The sequence below is a fragment of the Aquila chrysaetos genome, chromosome 14, assembly GCF_900496995.4.
Source record: "Aquila chrysaetos chrysaetos chromosome 14, bAquChr1.4, whole genome shotgun sequence".
In the NCBI taxonomy this organism is placed as follows: domain Eukaryota; kingdom Metazoa; phylum Chordata; class Aves; order Accipitriformes; family Accipitridae; genus Aquila; species Aquila chrysaetos.
The window spans coordinates 29,108,460-29,128,750 of record NC_044017.1 but is presented as its reverse complement, the minus strand read 5'-3'; the positions used below and the strand labels follow the sequence as shown (position 1 = coordinate 29,128,750).

General features: G+C 37.8%; 1 protein-coding gene across 3 annotated transcripts in view; it reads right to left on the bottom strand.

Annotated features, from left to right (window-relative positions):
• DGKH (diacylglycerol kinase eta) overlaps window positions 1-20,291 on the bottom strand; it is a 175,400-nt gene that overhangs the window by 48,920 nt on the left and 106,189 nt on the right. For 2 of the 3 annotated variants that reach the window (XM_030036453.2, XM_030036454.2), the window contains exons 5-12: window positions 16,312-16,416; window positions 15,852-15,984; window positions 8,041-8,147; window positions 6,806-6,931; window positions 5,509-5,611; window positions 3,657-3,819; window positions 1,127-1,235; window positions 683-822 (exon numbers count right to left, since the gene is read on the bottom strand). In XM_030036453.2, coding sequence (XP_029892313.1) covers window positions 683-822; window positions 1,127-1,235; window positions 3,657-3,819; window positions 5,509-5,611; window positions 6,806-6,931; window positions 8,041-8,147; window positions 15,852-15,984; window positions 16,312-16,416 — 986 coding nt within the window. Of the gene's footprint in view, window positions 1-682; window positions 823-1,126; window positions 1,236-3,656; window positions 3,820-5,508; window positions 5,612-6,805; window positions 6,932-8,040; window positions 8,148-15,851; window positions 15,985-16,311; window positions 16,417-17,559; window positions 17,939-20,291 lie in introns of those variants that run through there. The other variant, XM_030036455.2, reaches the window with a different exon arrangement.

The following is a 20,291-nucleotide window of genomic DNA, read 5'->3' as shown; positions in this document are numbered from 1 at the left end:
GCCTTCATTGGAATGACATGACCGTCATCTTATCTTTTTTTTAAATGGAGATTGCTCTTTTGCTTTATGGATGGAAACCACACAAAACAAGGATTGGGAAGATCTCTTGGTTTTGACTAAGAAAATGCCTCAAACAGAAATATTAGTAGTGGATCAAGCCAAAGATCCAGGTAGCCCAGCATCTTGTCCACAGCTGATGCCTCAGGAAATTATATGAAGGGTGAAAGCACACAATGTGAGTTCTCCCCACATCCAAGGACAGAGAGCTCAGGTGTTTCCTAAATAAAGATGCCACCTTTAATGGTATTTAATAGCGTGCATGGAGTCCATAAAACTGCCCCAAATGGTTGTGAATCTATACAATTTCTTAATGCTCACAACTTCTTGTAACAGGCAGTTACGCAGCTTCATCAGTTATGCAACAAAATGTCACCTTTTGTTCATCTTTGGACAACATGCTTCCTAGTTTCATCAACCATTCTCCCATCTGACTCTTCAGTTTAAAAGGACGTTGAAGAGCTATCCCCATTACTGTCTTGGTTTCCCTCATGATTATGATTTGCACCCTAAAAACCAAAACCACTGAACACTAAGTCTCCAAGATGGATTTAGGCCATCAGAAACCCAAACAAATACAATTTGAATCTCATGATAAATCATATATATGCACATTTAGGTTTACCTGTCTAACATTTTTGTGCTGGCTCGTTCTAGTTTCTCCAATATCTGAGGAAGTTGCGTATCGTCATCACAGGATCCTCCCCAACCAAGGACACGAGCAAGGTCATTTCCAGTACCAAGGGGTAACACTCCCAACTGACACTGAAACACAACACAGGAGCAAATCTACTATTGAAAACTAGAAGAAAAAGTACAAACTATTACAAATGCTTCTTATTTCAAGCAACAAATGTTAATTATATAGATGACATCTAAAGCTTGTAAATCAAATTGTGCAATCCCGATACAACTTGTCCTGTTTACAGCAGTGAAAATTTTCCTTTAAGAGCAGCCACTGAGTTTGGCCCGTATAGAGAGATATGACAAAGAACCAAGTCAAGGAAAAGTAAGCATACAAACTTAAGTCTAGTCCGTATAGTCAAGGAGAGTAAGTATGCACACTTGCCTGTTTGTGCAAGCTGAGCTTATCAATTTCTGACAAGACCCAACCCACGCTTCCATCGCCTCCACACACAAGAATCCTGAAGTTGTCAAACTTCTGAAATAACCGCAAACTGCAGACAAAACGCAGCCTGTTAGAGCCAGTCACGTCCATTAATGAGACAGCAGTTACATTCATTAGCAACTGTTACAAGAAAATATGGTGCACGGCACCTTTATGGTCCTTCTTTTAATGTTCTGGGGTATGTGGATACAACCATCTACTTAATAAACCTATCTGCATCCCTTCTATTGCCGTATATTCCACTTATACTGACATTTCTGATAAATAACATGCCAAGTTTTACTTAAAAAATTCCCTTGGTATTGTTTTCAGGATTTTATTAATAATTTATTAATTTTATTAATATTTTTTTTAAATTTCTAAGCTATGAAATTGCAACTGCTCTATGCTTCCCACTTCAGGCAGAAGCACAAGGCACCACTGGGGATTTTTCACGAGAAGAGGTTAAGACACAACAACAGGATGTGCTCCACAATATGCGTGGGCTTTTGCCAATGCCTGACTAACTACATGCAAGGACCTTTGGAGGTAATTATTACACAAGGTGATCACAACAATATAAGAAAATAATACAAGTATTTCGTATTAGATCATTAAAGCCGTATCCTGCTTTAGCTTCCTACGGCTCTTCCTCCTGTTCTCTGGCTTTTAACACCTCCAGGATACAACACTTGGGCAGTACAGAAAAGGAGGACGAGAGAGACAGAACAAGCAGAAAGGTGAGACACAGAGGAAAGGGGAATGAGATGTGAAGAAACAGCCAAGAGGTAAAAACAACAGGGATTTAAACTTAAAAAAAACAAAGAAGAATTGGAAAGTATAAACTCTTAAAATCATAAAAATAAAGATGTTTATTTTTAATGCATGTTATTTTCCAGAATATGTGTAATCTCACAACTACTTCTAAATAGCAACGTATTAAGATCACAAATTTTTGAAGCATTTATATTTTTTCTAAAGAAAATAGTATCACTTGCATATGATAGGCAGATACCTACTCAGAACAAAAGGTGCAGATATTTAAGGAAAAAAATGTTGATACCAGAACAATTTCTCCTACCCTGAGAAAGGGGAGAAAATCCCTAGAAATACACTGTCTCAAAGAATGCAACTCTGCTCTTTAGATCAACTATAAAAAAGAAGACATCAGCACAACCTGATTGAATAACTGCTAAGGACCTCTCTTTGGAAACTGTTTGGGAAAAATATTTAAAAGCAACCGACCTGACCTATGATTACTGTGCAAAACTGGAGTGAGCCTCCTGAACCATGCTGCTGTTAGGTACAACTATATGAAGCAAGAGAACTTGCAAACAGACAGACATATTTTTCAGACTGTCCTCTCCCAAAAATTGTCTCTCCAATTACGATGGATTTTTATCTGTCATTATAATGACATGTACAAAATGTTAGCCAAAAGCGACTTAGATTAAATTCAGATTTTCAGGGTTATGATGAAAAGAATAGTACAACTTAAAGAGTTAATATAACATGTCCATAACACAGTACTAATTATAAAAATCCACAGCTGTATTCCATTATATATGTATTACATGCCCACTGTTTGAACTGAATTTTTTGCATTTGTTTCGTCTCCATTTTTGTCATGCAAGCATAATTCTGCATCTTTAAGAGTACAAAAATTACTGTTTCTAGTTGCTGTAACTGATATTAATAGGCCATTTAACCACAATGCTACATCTGAGTGGAATTAAGTTAGGCAACAGAAAAATGTGCATAAATTTAATCTTTATGAATGCGCAAAGATGCTTGGGTTGTGGCCACCACTATGCAAATTTCATCCCTATCTCTCCAACAATCAGCCCTTAGATTTTGTAGAATGCCTGATGGTTTTAATTGTGTTCTTGCTCCAAATTTTGCGAGATGCTCATTTTCTTGACTGTTTGCATATGTTGCCTAAACCATATTTTGAATGTAGTTTTCAGATGACAAAAGTTTTAGTGTACTCCTCCGTCCCCCACTGCAGACTCCTCTGCTGACATTTGTGTTCAGAGTTCAAAAAGATACAGAGTACATATAGACAATAGTTTTATTCCAAAGCTATTCACAACAAAGTCACAGGAATATCTGAATTACTCATACGAAATGGAAGAATAGCACCCGGGCAACTGTGCGTTAAGGCCCTGATTCAGGAAAGCATCTAAACATTTGTCACGGTTTTGAACCTTACCAGTTAACAGAAGTCAAAGCTAGCAAAAAGCCACAAAACACTTGGGCTGATAGGCATTAGGTTTGAATTTTCGTGAGTTTTCCTAAAAACAAAATATTACCCTACAATCCGTTCACCCACTGGAATTCATCCTGAAATTCTGTTATCTCTTAGATTTTAACTAGAAAGTCACAGTAGATATTGGTGATAGAATTATAGCAACGAGGGGACAACACAACACTATACTTTGCACTAAATTCCCTTGTGAAAAGGATTGCTCAAGATTTCCAAGGTCATTACCCTAAGTGAGGTCCTCCATTCATTAAATCGAACACCTGAGCTGGATTTAACGACTGTTTGAATCGACGAAGAAACTTTACTCCCTGATTGTCTCCACTCTTTGAGTTAACAAAAACTAAAAGAGGACTGGCACAGGATGGCGGGCATGTGGCTTTCCAGAAACCTGTGAACATAGTTAGAAAGAATGAAATAAATAAGGCTTTCTAATATGAACAACACAAAAAGAAATCATGGGAAAGAGGAAGAAAGGGATGAAGGACAAAAGGAGTACATTTTATCATGCATAATGTAAATGCTAAACTGAATATTAGCCCTGCAAGGAAAACATAATTGCTCAAGATTTACGAGTTCTTTTTTTTCTTTCCAGTATTTTCAGTGCCTAGATTTAGTAAAATCCTGAAGACAATAGCTTTATTGCTTTTCCACAGTGAAAAAGTTTATTAACCTTTTAGAATACTTCTCAAATCTCATCTTCACAGATTATCACATAATCAAATACATATTTCAGTTACAAGTGTTTGTTTTTTAATCTGATTTTTCTTTAACCTTACTGAGTTGAACTGGATCACCCACATGTATATGAGCTTTCTAAGAGTACTCACAGATTTTAAAAGTTACTGTACTCAGCTGCTCCCAGGTGAGACTTTGCATGAGAACTTTCTTCTCAGACTGAAGTTATGCTATTAATTATACTAGAATCACTGAACAACAGACCTTCAACTGTGATCCAAAGCTTACTAAAGTCAATGCGGGTCTTAAGAAATTACAGCAGGCTTTCTATAAGGCCCTTAGTAGGTAGTATTAATGGACACTGTTGTCACTAACATGACCAGTCTATGGAAGTAGTGGTTTCTCAGCAACACTTCAAAATCAGACATCACAGGTATAGGTTTTGACATTGGTTTCAGGCAATATTAAAATGACTATGTTGTTTTCAATTACTAGAGCTACAAATAAAAAAACTAGCGTTAAAGGATGCTAATTTAATTCCACATTATCATAATGTATAATTTAAAATAAGGTTTGATTAATTTATTTAGATGCCAAGAAAAATAATTTCACATATGGAACAATCTTCCTAGCATGAATAATAAATAGCAGCATGACGCTCTGGTCTAAGACATAGCAAGTAAATAGAGCGAATAGAAACAGCATAAACAATCCTTTTACTAACTTCATACAACAGAATTCATTAAACTGTGTTAAAGTTGTTGGTCTACATTTGCCACACAACCTATAAAATTCAAGCAGTTAGATTTCATGATACTCCTTATTAAATCCACTCCCTGCCTTTAAGTGCAGTCCCACTGCTCACGCGTCTCTATCCTGAGCCACCAAAGAGCACCTCTGAGTTTTGAACATTTGCTGGGTTTTTATCTGTGTGTTGCAGGATTCTTACACTGCTTATATTTAAAAGAAATTTAGACAAGCTGTGGAAACAATTCCTCTCTTTAGCCTGGTAAAGCAGTTGGTGGATCTGAGCCATTCAGCTAGCTTACCTCTGCATTAAGCGAAGTTATCCAAAATTTGGGAACTCACAGAATGAGTGATACATGCCAGGCAGGCATCAGCCCACTTCATCTGAGGACTCTGGTCATTCACTTGAAAAGTTTCCAAGAGTCGTAAATAAAATGGGAGAAAATTTCTAGTGGGGGAACTTTCAAAAACATTTTTAAAATCATGTCAGGTAAATAATCTCCTGAAAAGCTACACAGAAAATTATACTTTTCTCTGAATTTGAAGACTGCATTCACCTGCTCAGCAGAATGATTTTAGCCTTGTTTAGTTATACAGATCTCACTAGGCACTGCAAGTCCAGAACTACCACTGAACACACTACAATACTACGTACCATCAGAGTCTATACTGTTTAGTGCTGTTGGAGGTATGATCGATACCTTACATTGGCCAAGTGGGCATTTACGAGGATACAGATCTTTACAGGCAGTGTGAACCTACAAAAAAAACAAAAAAATTATTTCCCTACAGTGGAATTTCAGGGTGAAAGTGTAACTGATGCAGTATCTATGTAACAAAAATGGACTAATATATAACATTTAGGTGTAGAGGGAAGAGGAGCGAGACTGGAAAAAAAGCCATGAGTGGTCAACCACAACAGCTTGTTACTCATTCCGCAAAATTTAAGTTTGGAGTACTTCAGCTACCCCTATAGCAGATATGAATCATCCTTTCAAGGGAATCGCTTACCTCCATCCACGAGCAAGGGAGGACCAAGTTCCCAGCAGCCAGAATCTGTGCTGGAGGCAGCAGGCACACTGTGCACATGCAAAGCAACAGCTCTCTACATGGCTGGTCCACCTGGCTGTTCTGGAAGACCTATCTGCACTAAAGCTAGCACACATACCAAGCCAGAGCAGCCCACCAAAGGTGGGTCCCATAAACTATGCGTTGTAGAGGTGTCTTCCATAGTTATTGGAAAAAAAGGCACATGCAGAGGGTGCTGCACTTCACCTAAATTTCAAATCACCTCTGGAGATGCCGATCGTTTCCCACTGCCCACACACAGAGCCTCAGACATCTATATGCCGAAGGCTTCAACAAGAAAAAAACTGCTGACATTCCACTTCTATACCCTAGCATATGAAACCTATCTTTTCAGACAAGTTAAAAAATTAAGAGAAAACTGTATTTTGGGGAAACAGCAATAGCATGTTATAGAATTTCAATCTGCAACCTACAGAGTGTCCTGAAGAAGGGAACTTCAAGATTTTGCAGTATTAAAAATATTTCTACATCAATATTAATATAATAAACATTACTATTACTGATATTACTAAAATATTATTACAGCAATATCTACAATAAAAGATACAAGAAATTAACATATGATTATCAGGCATATGGAACAGACATCTGAACCTTCAGTTATCAGTCAGGAGAAGGCAGAGAAAACACATTGGATGACAACATCTATTAAAGAAAAGCTGCATCTGTGGGTGTATTAAAAATTAACTGAAGCAAGTATGACAGTCATGAGAAATTATGAACATTAGAGAGACCTGAGTTTGCACAAGCTGCCTGCTCCTACTAAATCCAAAAGCACAGTTATGAAATGACAAAATAAAACTAATGGCGAGCAATAAAGCTGGCAAAATCACAGACGCTTGGATGTGATTCATTGCACCTACCATAGCTTTACACCAAAGGCACTTCCAATCTTGCAGGCGTAAAACACTGCCACAAGTCTTGTCGCAGACTGCGCATTTGGCACTGACAGGCAGATTACCCTCTAACCACTGGTGAGGCATAGCTATCTGTGAAGAAGTAGTCATAAAAGTTAAATACTCAGAAATAGAAATTAGAGGCTTTTGTCTCTCAGATGTAGGTGGATTTAAACTATTTCCCACAGCTCTACCCTTTCATCAAAGAAGCAGGTATGGCTGACCAGGATAAGTGACACTGATGCTTACAAGGCAACAGCTATGAATGTGGACTATGGTGATGTTTCACATGCTAGGCAGAAAATGTGACAGCTGAAGAAGGGAGACACATCTCATTCAACTATTCGTGGTACTATGGTAGCAACTAACCACAAAACAATGGGGCAGTTAAATCTAGAGACTCTGTAACACAAGTAAGTACCCATTCACTTAATGTTGACTACAAGACACAGACCAATTAAAATAACTAAAATTTGGAAGAATAGGCAGGACAGCAGAATACCTCTGTGGCTTTGCATACCCCCTCACCATGGCTGGTAAGTCACAGTTCTATAAAGCAGTCCCTAAATGCAGTGCAAAGCTTTACTCAGTGCACTCTTTGTCTCATTAATACCATGGGCAACTCAGGACACTCATAGTACTAACCTTCTAGGAAGAAGTTTCACACCAGTGGCACATACATAGGTTGTGTTTGGAAAAATAACCCATCTATCATAATAAACCTCTGAAAAGCTTTTGTCATTTCTCCTGCTAATTTTAAAATTCCTGCTTTCATCAGTAAAAAAAAACCCACACGTCAGTGAATTCCAAACAGGCATCCTGGGGAACAGCTATCAGTAAGGGGGACACAAAATAGATTGCCAAAACAGCATGGTAACAGTATAAAATACCACCTTTGCTTAAGAGCAGTAAGAACTTCTGGGAGCAATTCTCCAGCTTCAGAGTTTCTCTGCATGTGGCCTTTAAAATATTGTAATATGGCTGCAATCTAGTGCCCACAGATACTAAACTTGCCTTGTGAGATAGGAATGTAACTTTTGTTCTAACTACCATGTTAATCTTTGAAAAGTGTTCAGGAATATAACCACCTACCGTTAACCCCAATGGGTCACATGGCAATATTTCTACGCTTAGCCTTTTTTTTCCCCCCATAAAGAAGAAACAGCTTTTTGGAAAATACCGTAAATATGAATAGTACTTACACCATCTTCATCTTCGATGATGTCTTTTCCAATTGAGGCTAAGGTAGTCCATTTGCAGTTATTTGTTGCTCGGACAGCACATCTTTTGTGTGCTTTAAACTTACACACTGGAAGACACACATAAACATGTATACTTTGTTATTTGCTGTATTTCAGTGATACATATCTTTAAAAAAATTAAACCGAGATATTCCATAAAACCGCCAAGTACATGTCATTTAGTGTCGCACACATGACACAACCCAACTAAAAGAAGACTCAGTTCATAATCACTCCAGCTTTAACTCTCTAAACTGGGCTGAACTGCTTAGCTGTAGTCCATGTTAAGTGTGTCCTCAACTCCACATCAGTCCCCATTTTTTCAGGTGCAATGCAAAGTACTAAGGTACAAATACATCTTTAACTGTGTTTTTGCCTTTTCTATGCCTCCCGTGACACAACTCAGATACCTGGTTTAAATTTGCAAGCAGTGATGAGAAAGTGTTTCACAGAAATATTTTGCTTCAGGAGCTCTGTTTCTTTGCTTAAAGGTTCCCTTTTGGGCACCGTACTATGCCTGTTTTCCCAGAAGCTGAGAAAGTGAAGGGTTAGGTGGTGATATATTTATTCAGGATACTGGTGGTTACAATATTTTCCAAGAGGTTACATTAAGTGAGGAAGAGCCTGACTTCTTACTGGATTATTTATTAAAAATCCACTCATTGGAATACTCAGCACAAGTGTGTAGTACAGGCAGACATTCTGACAATCTAATAACTATTTGTATTTTGTTCAACTCAACTAATATGACTGGTTAATATCATATTAGACCAGACTCACGTACCCAACTGTGGGTATTTCTGTTACTGGAAGTGCATGACATCATTCTATTTAGAGTGCATTATATAAATTATTTTGGCAAAAGCCATTAAAGGTTTATGAGAACTAGCCAGCAGGCCAGAAGTAGTAGTCTCTTTTCAAACAAATATTTGACAGGAAACTATCAAAAGCTTTGGCCCATCACTTGTCCACCATTAAAAAACATTAAGCCATGGTACAAAAGGTCTTGTGAATCATAAATTTCTCATTTTAATTCCACTGATCCGTTGCCAGATCAATTTTAAAAGTGAACAGAGACTATGTAAGCAACATCTGAGTTTGAGAGCAAACCTCACTGTTTTGGGAGATGCACTGAAGTATATGGCTAGCTCAAAGAAAGAGAAGGAAACAGAAAAAGGAGTTTTGTTGCTTTAACAGTAGCTCCCCCGGTCATTTCGAAAAGCAGCATTCATAGACCTAAAGTGTGCAAATACCCCATATTCTTCAACTGACAGGGTAGGCTCGCATTTTCAAAACAGCTCAGCATCATATTGTGTGTTTGCCAACATATGCTGGTTCCAAACGTCTGAAGAAGGCAGCTCTCACAGAAGCACAGAAATAAAGGCTGCATTTTCAAGTGATGGGCCTTGAGCAGTTTTGCCACTTGAATGTTTTGGAGAAGATGTGCCACTGAATTCAGCTTCCTACTCATACATGATATGCATTTGTCTTTGCCACACAGATCAAAATACGACAAATCAGGGATGAGGCGCAATAAGAAATTCCGAATTATGAAGGCATAACAAAGTAAGGGAATTTTCAAACCCTACTGAGGTACGATTCAACTACATCTCAGAACCCTGTATTAAACCTCTGCTCTCTCAACAAGGCAAGGACAAATTCAAACCCAGGATCTGAAGAGCTGCAGCAAGCCACACCATGGATGGCAAGTGACAGCTAATGTTCGATTTGTGGGTACAGTATATAACTTACGAAATCTCAGATCAGGCTTTCTGTAGGTCACCCCCCAACCCCAATATCATCAAACAACAATTCATGTTATTCTGAGCATTAAACATTACCAAAAGCAATGACCTTAAGACACAGATGTAACTTTCAAGCAAAACACATAGCAGTACAGAAGAGACAGGTATAGAAAGGAAAATTTTAAATCAAATCTCAACTTCAGTTACCACCACCCCCTAATTTCTTCTGTCTCGGGTGACACTGCATCCCATTCATGAATCAGTCTGATATCTGCAATCTTTTGGAAACACGCAGACATACTGCTAGACATCAATTGCCATTACTTGCCAATGAAAGTTAAAAGATAAGAAAAGGAAAAATTTAGCCAAACCAAATCTAGAATATTCATAGAACATTATTTTGAATTTTAATTTCCTGTGTAGATGTTTCTAGGTGGAATATGAAGTAGGTCTCTCAGAAAGCCAACCAAGAGAACCATTTAATTAGCAAACATTTGTCACAGTGGTATCAATATCTGCTGTCAGACGCAGTGATTAAATCTAGAGCTATTATTATCTATAATGAAGAAAAGTCAACATTACTGAACATTATCATAGGATCTCTTGCACTGAAAATACACACCTTTGTTATAGAACACTGCTGTCTCAAAGGCCTTTCATTCTAACCACCCGTCAATTAATTCAACTGCATTCGCAGGATACTCGGGGGGGGGGGGGGGGGTGTCCCCAAATTTACTGCTCTACCATCTATTTTATGATGAGTTTTCTCTTCTGTGGTCTTCACAGAAGAAGTGGCTCAGACTGTTCTTTTCCAACTTTAAAGGCCAAAGCCAAAGTTTTGAAACTGATCTGAAGATCCCTGAGCTGGTATCTATAATTTAAGTTGTCAAGATGGGAGGATTTGTCTTCAGGTATTCCAAGAAACCTGCTGTTTTGTTTCCAACAATACTGTCACATCACAGATGGACAAGCCACAGTGAAAATGGAGAGACTCACGTGAAAACAGCAACCTAACTTCACTCCAGTTTGAAGCTTATGACTATGTTACAAAGGATAAAATTCAGCAGTTTCTTGGTAGTTTTTACTATTTTCACCCAAATAAGTAACTCTCTAAGTTAATTTAATATTACAGAGTGCTAAAGGAATACTCACATTACAAAGTCAAGTACTACAAAGTTGTTACTTGTGCAACTTAACTTTGCAATATAGTTTTGCAATCTAGCTTCTGTGTGCAGATGTAAAGTCTTCAGTTATATATCATACACTTTTTGAGAATAGTACCCTCATTCACTGCATGCAATGGATGGCTCTTGATAAGGATGCAGCTGTGCCGTACTCTGGTTCATAATAATTTTCAACAGGTATTTGCTTTATTTACCAAAAGCTAATGAAATAATGCTTTTTAGACACCAATATTCATTTCTTCCTGGCCTTTTAAAATTATCATGATTATTATTATTACACTCAGTACTACTGCAACTAAGACCTTTTTTTCAATACTGTGTATCTTCAAGGTATCAGTGGCTTCAGAACAGCTTCAACTGATTTTTGCAGTTATAGAAAACTCAGCACTTCTGTGATACAGGTCCCAGATTCTAAAACAACACAGCAACTACTAATTTGATCAAAAATCTTATTTAAGTGATTTCCTTAGGAATACAGAGGGGCACAGTGTGATACAAAGTCACCCAACACAGTTTTCTATTACTCCTTAATTCTTTAACAATGAACATCCCCTCTCTTCCTGACCGCTTCATTCACTATTCACTCTCCAGCCTGTGCAGAAAATGTGGCAAAAATCCTGGAGACAATGACTACCCAAGTAGTGCATGTACAATACCCTGTGCAATGGGTAAGAACAACAGTTTTGCGGTGAAAAAAACAGAATTATAATGAAAAAAGACCAAGTGCACAAAGTGCATTTGCTGAGACAATTTAATCCCAGTATTTTCTTATTGCTTGACTTCATGATCCAAAAGTGTTCTTTCAATATGGTTGGTTTGTGCAATTCATCACAGAAGAAAGCATCTCATTTAAAGTGCAATCTCCAGCTTATCAGAAATTCAACAATCAAGATTCAGTCACGACAATGAAAACACTACATGAGAAATACGTCTCTGAGAATAATCATAAAGGCAGTGTTCCACTGGCAATGACTTGGACAGAAATGTGGTATTAATACAGAGTAATTGAGGCTAGACAGCTTTGAAAGAGTTAATGATCTATAGTTCTTTGGGTTTCTTTGCCTAAACTTTCCATGTATCCCTGTGTTTACCTGATAACTTCTTAGGCTTAGACTCCTGAGCAAACAGCAAGCTAACCTTGAATAAGAGAAACATTTGAGGAGCATAAAGAACAAAAGCCTTACTTGATTCAGCTAGTTTGGAGGAATTTCCAAAGCAAGGCAAAAATATTGTAATTTCTCTGTCCTAGTAAGGACTGTGGATGAATGTTGTAGACATCAGTCCTTTAGAGCTAGCTAGAGCAACACAACACCCAGACAACATTTGAAAAGTAGATTATCTTTTGAGAAGACACAAAAGAAGGAACTAGTGGGAGGAATAGCATTGCATCTCAAAGGAGTGTATGATTGTATTTTTTAAAATCTCAATTGTTTTTTGAGCAGTAGAAAGAATGAAGCCTGGTTTGATATGAATTTACACCTTTAGCTTGATATACATATCGATTCTTTGACTTCTAAAAAGATGCAAGTTCACACTACAGTCTTTTCCCTAGCAAAGGTATTAACATCCTGCGCTGGTTTTGGCTGGGGTAGAGTTAATTTTCTTCATAGTAGCTGGTATGGGGCTATGATTTGGATTTGTGCTGGAAACAGCGTTGATAATGCTGAGATATTTTAGCTATTGCTGAGCAGTGCTTACCCAGAGCCAAGGGCTTTGCTGCTCCTCCCCCCGTCCCACCAGCGAGCAGGCTGGGGGGGCACAAGGAGTCGGGAGGGGACACAGCCGGGACAGCTGACCCCAACTGACCCAAGGGATATCCCACACCATACGACGTCATGCCCAGTATGTAAAGCTGGGGAAGAAGGAGGAAGGGGGGACGTTGGGAGCGATGGCGTTTGTCTTCCCAAGTCACCGTTGGGGATGATGGAGCCCTGCTGTCCTGGATATGGCTGAGCACCTGCCTGCCCCTGGGAAGTGGGGAATGAATTCCTTGTTCTGCTTTGCTTGCGGGTGTGGTTTTTGCTTTCCCTATTAAACTGTCTTTATCTCAACTCCCAAGTGTTCTCACTTCTACTCTTCTGATTCTCTCCCCCATCCCGCTGGGTGGCGGGGGGAGTGAGCGAGCGGCTGTGTGGTGCTTAGTTGCTGGCTTTCCTACACTGGCTTCCACAAAACTTAAAGGAGTATCTTCAGGGTGGGCTGCAGTTGATTCGGTGAACCTTTGCCGAAGGCTACTGGGAGGGAAAGTGCCCTCAAAAAAAGAAGGCACCCATCTTATCTCCAAAAGAAATGAGGCTTGTTGTGTGGTCAAGCTGAAAAAAACAGTTGTATAGTGCTGCTGGAGACCAGCAAGTCTGAGAGAAAAAAATACTACAGGACTGATCTTCTAAAGTAGCTGCAAAGTATCAGCAATGGGATTTATTTTTATTTTTACCTACAGTTAACAGTCAAGAATCAGACCGCAAAGAGCACAAAGACTCTAAGCTACTTTCAAGATAACTTGGCGTGCCAGTAACCCAAACCACTGAGAGGAGGAAGAGCTCCCATATCTCTTGAGAAGCAGCCTCTCATGCTTCTCAATACAAGACATAATAGAGTAGCCTGGGATCAATGACCACACAAATAATTGAATTTAGTATAGATATAAATGGATTCCCAGAGTAAAGCAGTGCTGGAGGTTTTAGATGCCAAGCATGAATATTTAAACAGTTTTTTTAAAGATGTAATGAGAAAAAGTAGCACAGAACATGTCTGGGGAATCTTAAGACCCCATACTTCCTACATTGTCTCCTCAAACAGTGTATATTGCTAACACAGGGTAAGTAAAAAAATAGATGGTGAAATCCATTAGAAGTGTACGTGGCAGAAGCAAGTAACTATGAACTCAGTCACATAAGAATTTCAGAGAAAGAAGTAGTATCAAGCCAAAATACACTTCTTAGATGAAGAAATTAAGGATGGTTAACACGGGTTTTTACAGGTATACAGAATCGGGGACAAAGTACGAGTATTCCAGTAAAAGAGTCAACTGTCAAATGATTTAGATTACATGCATAATAAAAGTTCTCCTTATATTTAAAAAAATACTTGGAAAAAAAAATTGAAGAAAGTAGATATAAACTAGCAGCTAAGAAGTAAGAGGAGGTAAACTTTATTAATAAAGACTATCATAGTATCTACATATAAATCAATCCAGGTCATACAGGTTTATGAAACTGTGGACCAGTGAAAGCAAACCCAAACTACCTTCACGAGCCATTCATAAAAACTGCTGAAAGATCAACTGCCATCAAAAATGTGGATAAAGGTAGCATTAGTTTGCAATAAGTTATGCAGAAAGGTGACAAAGTCCAAATCTGGAAACTAAGGAAACTTCCTTAATGTAAAGTTAACGCCAACTCCTTGGAAATTAAAAACACACTTAGAAGCAAAATAAGACATGAAAAAACAGAAAACAATGAACTACAACCATTAACACTGATAATCTTAGAAGAATAATTCTTGCTAAACAGCCTTTTAAAATAGTTATAATATTAACTTATGAAAGGATAAATTCTTTATGGAAGGAAGGAAGTCTTTCCTTTCCTTTGCCTGAGCAAATATAACTGTATTTGTACACAGAGGCAATACGACTGCATTTTAGTTAAGCACATGATACTTCCATCTGCCAATATCAGACATTGAAAATCCCATAATTGCCTTAAAACTGTCCAAACGACTTATACGCAGTGGAAAACACACACCAGAGAAGCTGGAAGTAACTATGCTACTTCTAATTTCTATGAAACGGGTTCATCCCGTTCCTTGGCAACTGCACCATTAGCTACATTAAAAGCATGGACAATTCAGGACAGTGGGTTAATGTTTCCTTTGTAAGATTTCCTTAATACACATTATTATGCTCAGACCTCAAGTATTATAACAGCATCAATAACAGAAATGCATTTGCAGTTGGGAAACATGCATCCAAAACCAAAAGTTTTGAATGGTGTAACTGTAACTCTTTTCTGGACAGCTAGGTATTTGGGTAATTAAATACCTCTACATTTCATATATATCATAAGGTCACATGGATGCTTTATTTTCTGCTGGATTCTAACACAAGCAGACTTGTTACCACTTTTTCACAGAACTTGCAGCAGAAAATAAATAACCTGTTACAGGTTTATTATAAGTACTTGTTTGTGAAATATCATTTCTCCAGAGATGCTTAATGCTCAAGTCTTAGCCACACCTCCTTTTTCTTTGTGCTGGATTTCATCTGTTGAACCATCAAAGCGCAAAGGCATCTACATCTCTACCGCCTCACTGCATGAGAGAATTTTTAAAGCAATAAATCTGTCCTCATCTGTCCTGCCTGTACTGCAGGATCGGGCAGCAGCAACAGAGCAAACAAGAATTGGAGGGGAAGAGGTCAGTGCTGAACAAAGTGTTACGAATTTTTATAGATTTTGGGCAGAAACTACCATTATGATTTTTTTCCTGAGGAATGCTGATTCTGCAAGCCAGTAAGACTATTTTGTTTCACATTTTTTGACGGGCAAATCAAATAAACCCTATCTTTTCTTGCAAACCGTCCACCCAGCACATTCCAAACTGGTCGCTGCAGCAGAAAGAACCGTTTTATTGAGATGAGTTAGAAAAAGGTACCTGGAGCACAAAGAAGGTGAGCCAGATCATGAGCAGTCCCTCTGCCCAAAAGAAAGTCACTCTACTGAATAGATTTCTCCCTTCAGGATTTTTTCTTACTCATTATTTTCAGAATCATTACCCGTCTTAAACTTTCAGCCATCTGTCTACGTACACAGCATTATAAACAGGGGGAAGAAAGCGTTTATTTTACCTTCACAAGACAGGCCGTGAGAAGTGACTCCAGAGAGGCTCTCTCTACACACGTTACAGAAGGTAGGTCGGGCATGGGAGCAGGCGTACCAGTTATGCATCCCTGAGAAATGTTCCACATTAAACTGTGCGGTCTAGTAAAGGAGAAGTTAAGACAAATTTGCAAGTACAGAACACAGCTACGGTGACTGAAATTACCTACGGTTCCATATTACAGGGGAAGACAATGCATTGTTCACCAAAAGTATTTTCCAAAGGGTATTTAGCCTGCTCTCCCTCCAAACTTCCACACAAAAGTGTGATAATAAGCTCTCATTTTGCTAGTAAAGGTCTTAACATGAAGCTTCACTCTGACATTAGACACACTTTTCACACTAAGGAGGGTGAATACTCCAGTTCTGTGTCCTGTAGCTTGATCTGTTGAGCTAGAACAGCTTGCATCAAGAGGGGTGTCAACTTACCTCATAGTGTTCTCTGGACTGAACGGACTTCAGAGAGCTTATCCAGTCCTCCATTTCTTTTCTGTTCTCAGCACACAATATTAGCCTCCTAAATGGAGTGATTATCTGAAAAAGATAACGCATTCTGATTAATCCAGATAGTAAAAATCATTATAGAGTGCAATATTTAACGTACTCTTTCCTGCAAAATGATGCTAAAGGAAGACACACCCTAGATCAGAAGATATTAAACGCTTAAAAACATTTTCTTTAACACACTACCAACAATGAAGGAGTTTGCTTTTCCTTTTTCAGTTCCCAAGATTCGAATCAGGCTTCGGTATAGGTCTTTACAACCTATGTCGATCATTCCTCCTTCTCAGCTCTTTGTCTATGCACTGAGATTTAAATACTCAAATGGCAGGCACTGAAGCTGCTAAAACAACCGTTCTGGAAATTACTAATTGACTAAGATTGCAATCCTATTTCATAATGGCATTATAGCCACTGCAAGGTCCTTTCCAATTGCTAGAGACAAAAACATATCAAAATCAAAAGCCTAGAAGTCTTAAACAACAACAAAAGATTTCAGCATATTTCTCTATCCTGTACATTGATATTAAATTTACACAAATTTAAACATACATAAATTTAAAACAGAACTTTCTATATAAAACTCAGTATAAGAACACATACAAATCTTTATGAAAAGACACAGAAAACAAAAGCAAACAGCTGAAATCATATCCTACTAGGATGGCTGAATGGATTCCTGGAACAAGTTGATGCTGGGGAGTTTTCAGTGGTCTGAAGTTGGATTCTAGAAATGTGAAAATTCTGTATCTAGGAGGTTCAGAGTATAAGCTGTCTTCCCCTCTCCCTCACCAGTAGAAAAATAATTAAAATAACAGGAAGGCACCAGAAACTATCAGCTAACTCCCACTGAAATTATTTTGAGCACTGCACAAAAATAGACGAAGCAGTTACTTACATAGCAAAGAATTTAAAACAAAATAAGTACATTAAATTAAAGGAAAGTTATTTGTTTTGTTGTAGGAAGTCTGAAAAATAAAATTACATCCTTTATCAGTCTTATGTATAAATCTGTTGCATAGTATGTACCACCCACACTTGCAAATTACTTAAGTAAAACAAAGAAAGGACCACCAAAAAATGATAGCTCTGAGTTCTGTTTTAAATGCTACAGGCTAGATATTGTAACATTTGCACAATATTAGTAAACACTTATCTACAGCTGCATTTACTTACCCAATCTCTGCCGTAAATAGTCTCTAGCCTTGATTTGTCCTATCCACTTCTTCATTAAACTGAGCTGCACTTTAACATATCTCAGAGGCAACGTAACTGAAGTGCAGCAAGCTGCAAGTCACATGGAGGGGAGGCAAAAACCCTGTGGGCTTGCTTTTTTTTTTTCCCCTTTTTTTTTTTTTTTGATGTACTCACTTCACATGGAATGGAATAGTTTCTCTGTTTTCTATTTCCTTCAATCTTGCTTAAGCTTTTTAATAAGGTTTATTAGTAGCTCTCCGCAGCTCTTCCTAAAGAACAGTTAATGCAAAGAGCAATGCTTCTCTCATTAGTTTGGAGCCAAACAGATGCTTTATTACTTCAAAATGTTTTTCTAGGCCAGGTCATCAAATGAAGCCCAGAAAAGCCATTAAATCATAATATAACCCTGGCTCCAACAACAATCAGCATTCTGCTGGAATTTCCAGGTTTCAGTGGACTCAGAAATTTTATTTGGGCAAATACACCCACCAGATTATTTCCCATTATATAGCATGACATTATAATACGGATTAAGTAAGGACAAGTCCATCCAAAACTCTGCACTTTGCGTCCGTCCTTCCCCCATGCTCATTACTGATGCTAACCTGCAACCAGATGCTGTGAAATGCCATTAAGCAACAACAGCTGCATTTATTGCTGAAGGCTCCTGACAATCTTGATCTTTTCAAGAAATATTTCTTTAATTACTTATGTCTTTAATACTACTGATCACAGAAATCCACTGTGCACCCCCCACTCTTCCCTCCCAAGATCAAGTATGTGTTCAGTTGTTCACACATACTTACCTAGTGCCAATGGAGATGCCCTTTGGTATCCAAAGCATCAGCACAGGGCAGGTAAACGCGACAGAGGACCACAGCACCCAAAACAGTAGCTATCAATAAGCCAGGTGGGACACCAAAGGCCCTCTCAAAAGGTACTACACACCCACGTAGCGGCAACCAAGTCATGTCGCCAACCACTGCTAACTAAGGTATGTAAACATACCAGAAATTCCTATATCCCAACTTCTTATTAAGTTCAGAGCATAATAAACTTAATGAAGTTCAGAGCATTTCAACAGTCTAAAAGTTAAATTGTACACTGATGATCACATGAACGTGGGATCAATTATTACTAGTGCTATAAAAACAAAGTGGAAAGTTGTAAGACATACATACTTGTAAATACAGAATCTATAACATGATTAAACTAGATATTGTTTGATTTACCTATTTTTAACAACAAACTTCAAGAAGGTATATGAAAACATGAAAAAAGAAGACATACATTATATGCAAAAAATATCAACAATGCTTGAAATTTTTCTTAAAAAAAAAAAAAAAAGAGAGAGAGAGAGAGAAACTAAGCAGTCCATTTAGGTTCTCGTCTACTTCAGTCTACAAAATCACGGAGAAGATGTACTCTTGTTATTTATTACTTATTTCACGTAACATAAGAACTCAAGGAAGCAAGGAAATTATTAGCAAACAACAAGAAGTGTTTTTTCCTAAATGTAATGCATTATTTAGGCTTGAAAAGTATTCCCAAAGGATGTTGAGGAGACCAGAAGTATAAATGTCTTAAAAGGTATTTGACAAATTCATCACGAATAGATGCATCATATACTATAAAACACAATATCCGAAACCTTCAACTTAGCAAGTCCTCAAAATTCAACAGTGAGCTAACTCAGTATAGCTGTTCTTGCTTGTCCTAAACTGAGAATGACTTCCTATACTATCTTATTTGCATTTACGCAGAAGGCATGCTTTCTTATGGATGCTTACAGAAAGTTATGATCAACTAACTGAAGTGGGATGTTTAGAGTGCATTCATTAAAGACAGCTGAACCTGTATGCAGACATAATCAAAATTAAAATTGATTTAATTGTCCTTAAAACTATTTTCCAGATATGTAAATTTGGATTTTACTAGTAATCTTATCTCATTGCATTCGAAGTCCTGTATCTTTTCTTTTACTGACCAAACTCAGTATCTTTTCTTCTATTACATATCACCTTTTTTTAAAATTAGTGCTTGCTGCCCCAAATATTATTATTTATATATCACTGAATATGCTAAACTCTCAACAGACAAGAAGAAATTGTATAATACAATGACAAAGGAAGTGTCACAGGAACCACTGGAAGACCATTGAGGTAATGTAAGAATAAGAAAACTCTTAAATCTTGGAGAAACTCAGGTGCTAATGGTTCACACGCTGACAAAGCAGGAGACAAATCAAGAAGGATGAAGACAGACAAAAGGCCTAAAAATAAATAAATCAAGCAGATTTCATTTAGAAGATTAAGTTACTTCGAAAATTTTCACTGTTGTCAAGTAGCCAAGAAGAAGTCATTGCTGATTTTGGAAAAGAGAGTTATCAAAGCCAGATACTGAAGTATATTGGAAAGTAATGAAATTGAGGTAGTGGGAATAAAAAACTCCTTTAACGCAGGAAGTATAGGGAAAGAGTGAGCATATACAGATTTAAAAGTTGTGGGCAAACAACACAACTCCTAGAACATCATAGGGAATAAAGAAAGTCTGGATAGGAAGAAAAATGGCCCATTACTGCGATAATGTTCCTGTTCTGTTCAGAAAAATAGGGGGCTTTTTGAGTAGGGAATGAAGGAGAGAACAAGAGGACATTGCTCAGTCTGCCACCACATAGGTCTTGCCATAAATTGGGATTTTCACACATGGTT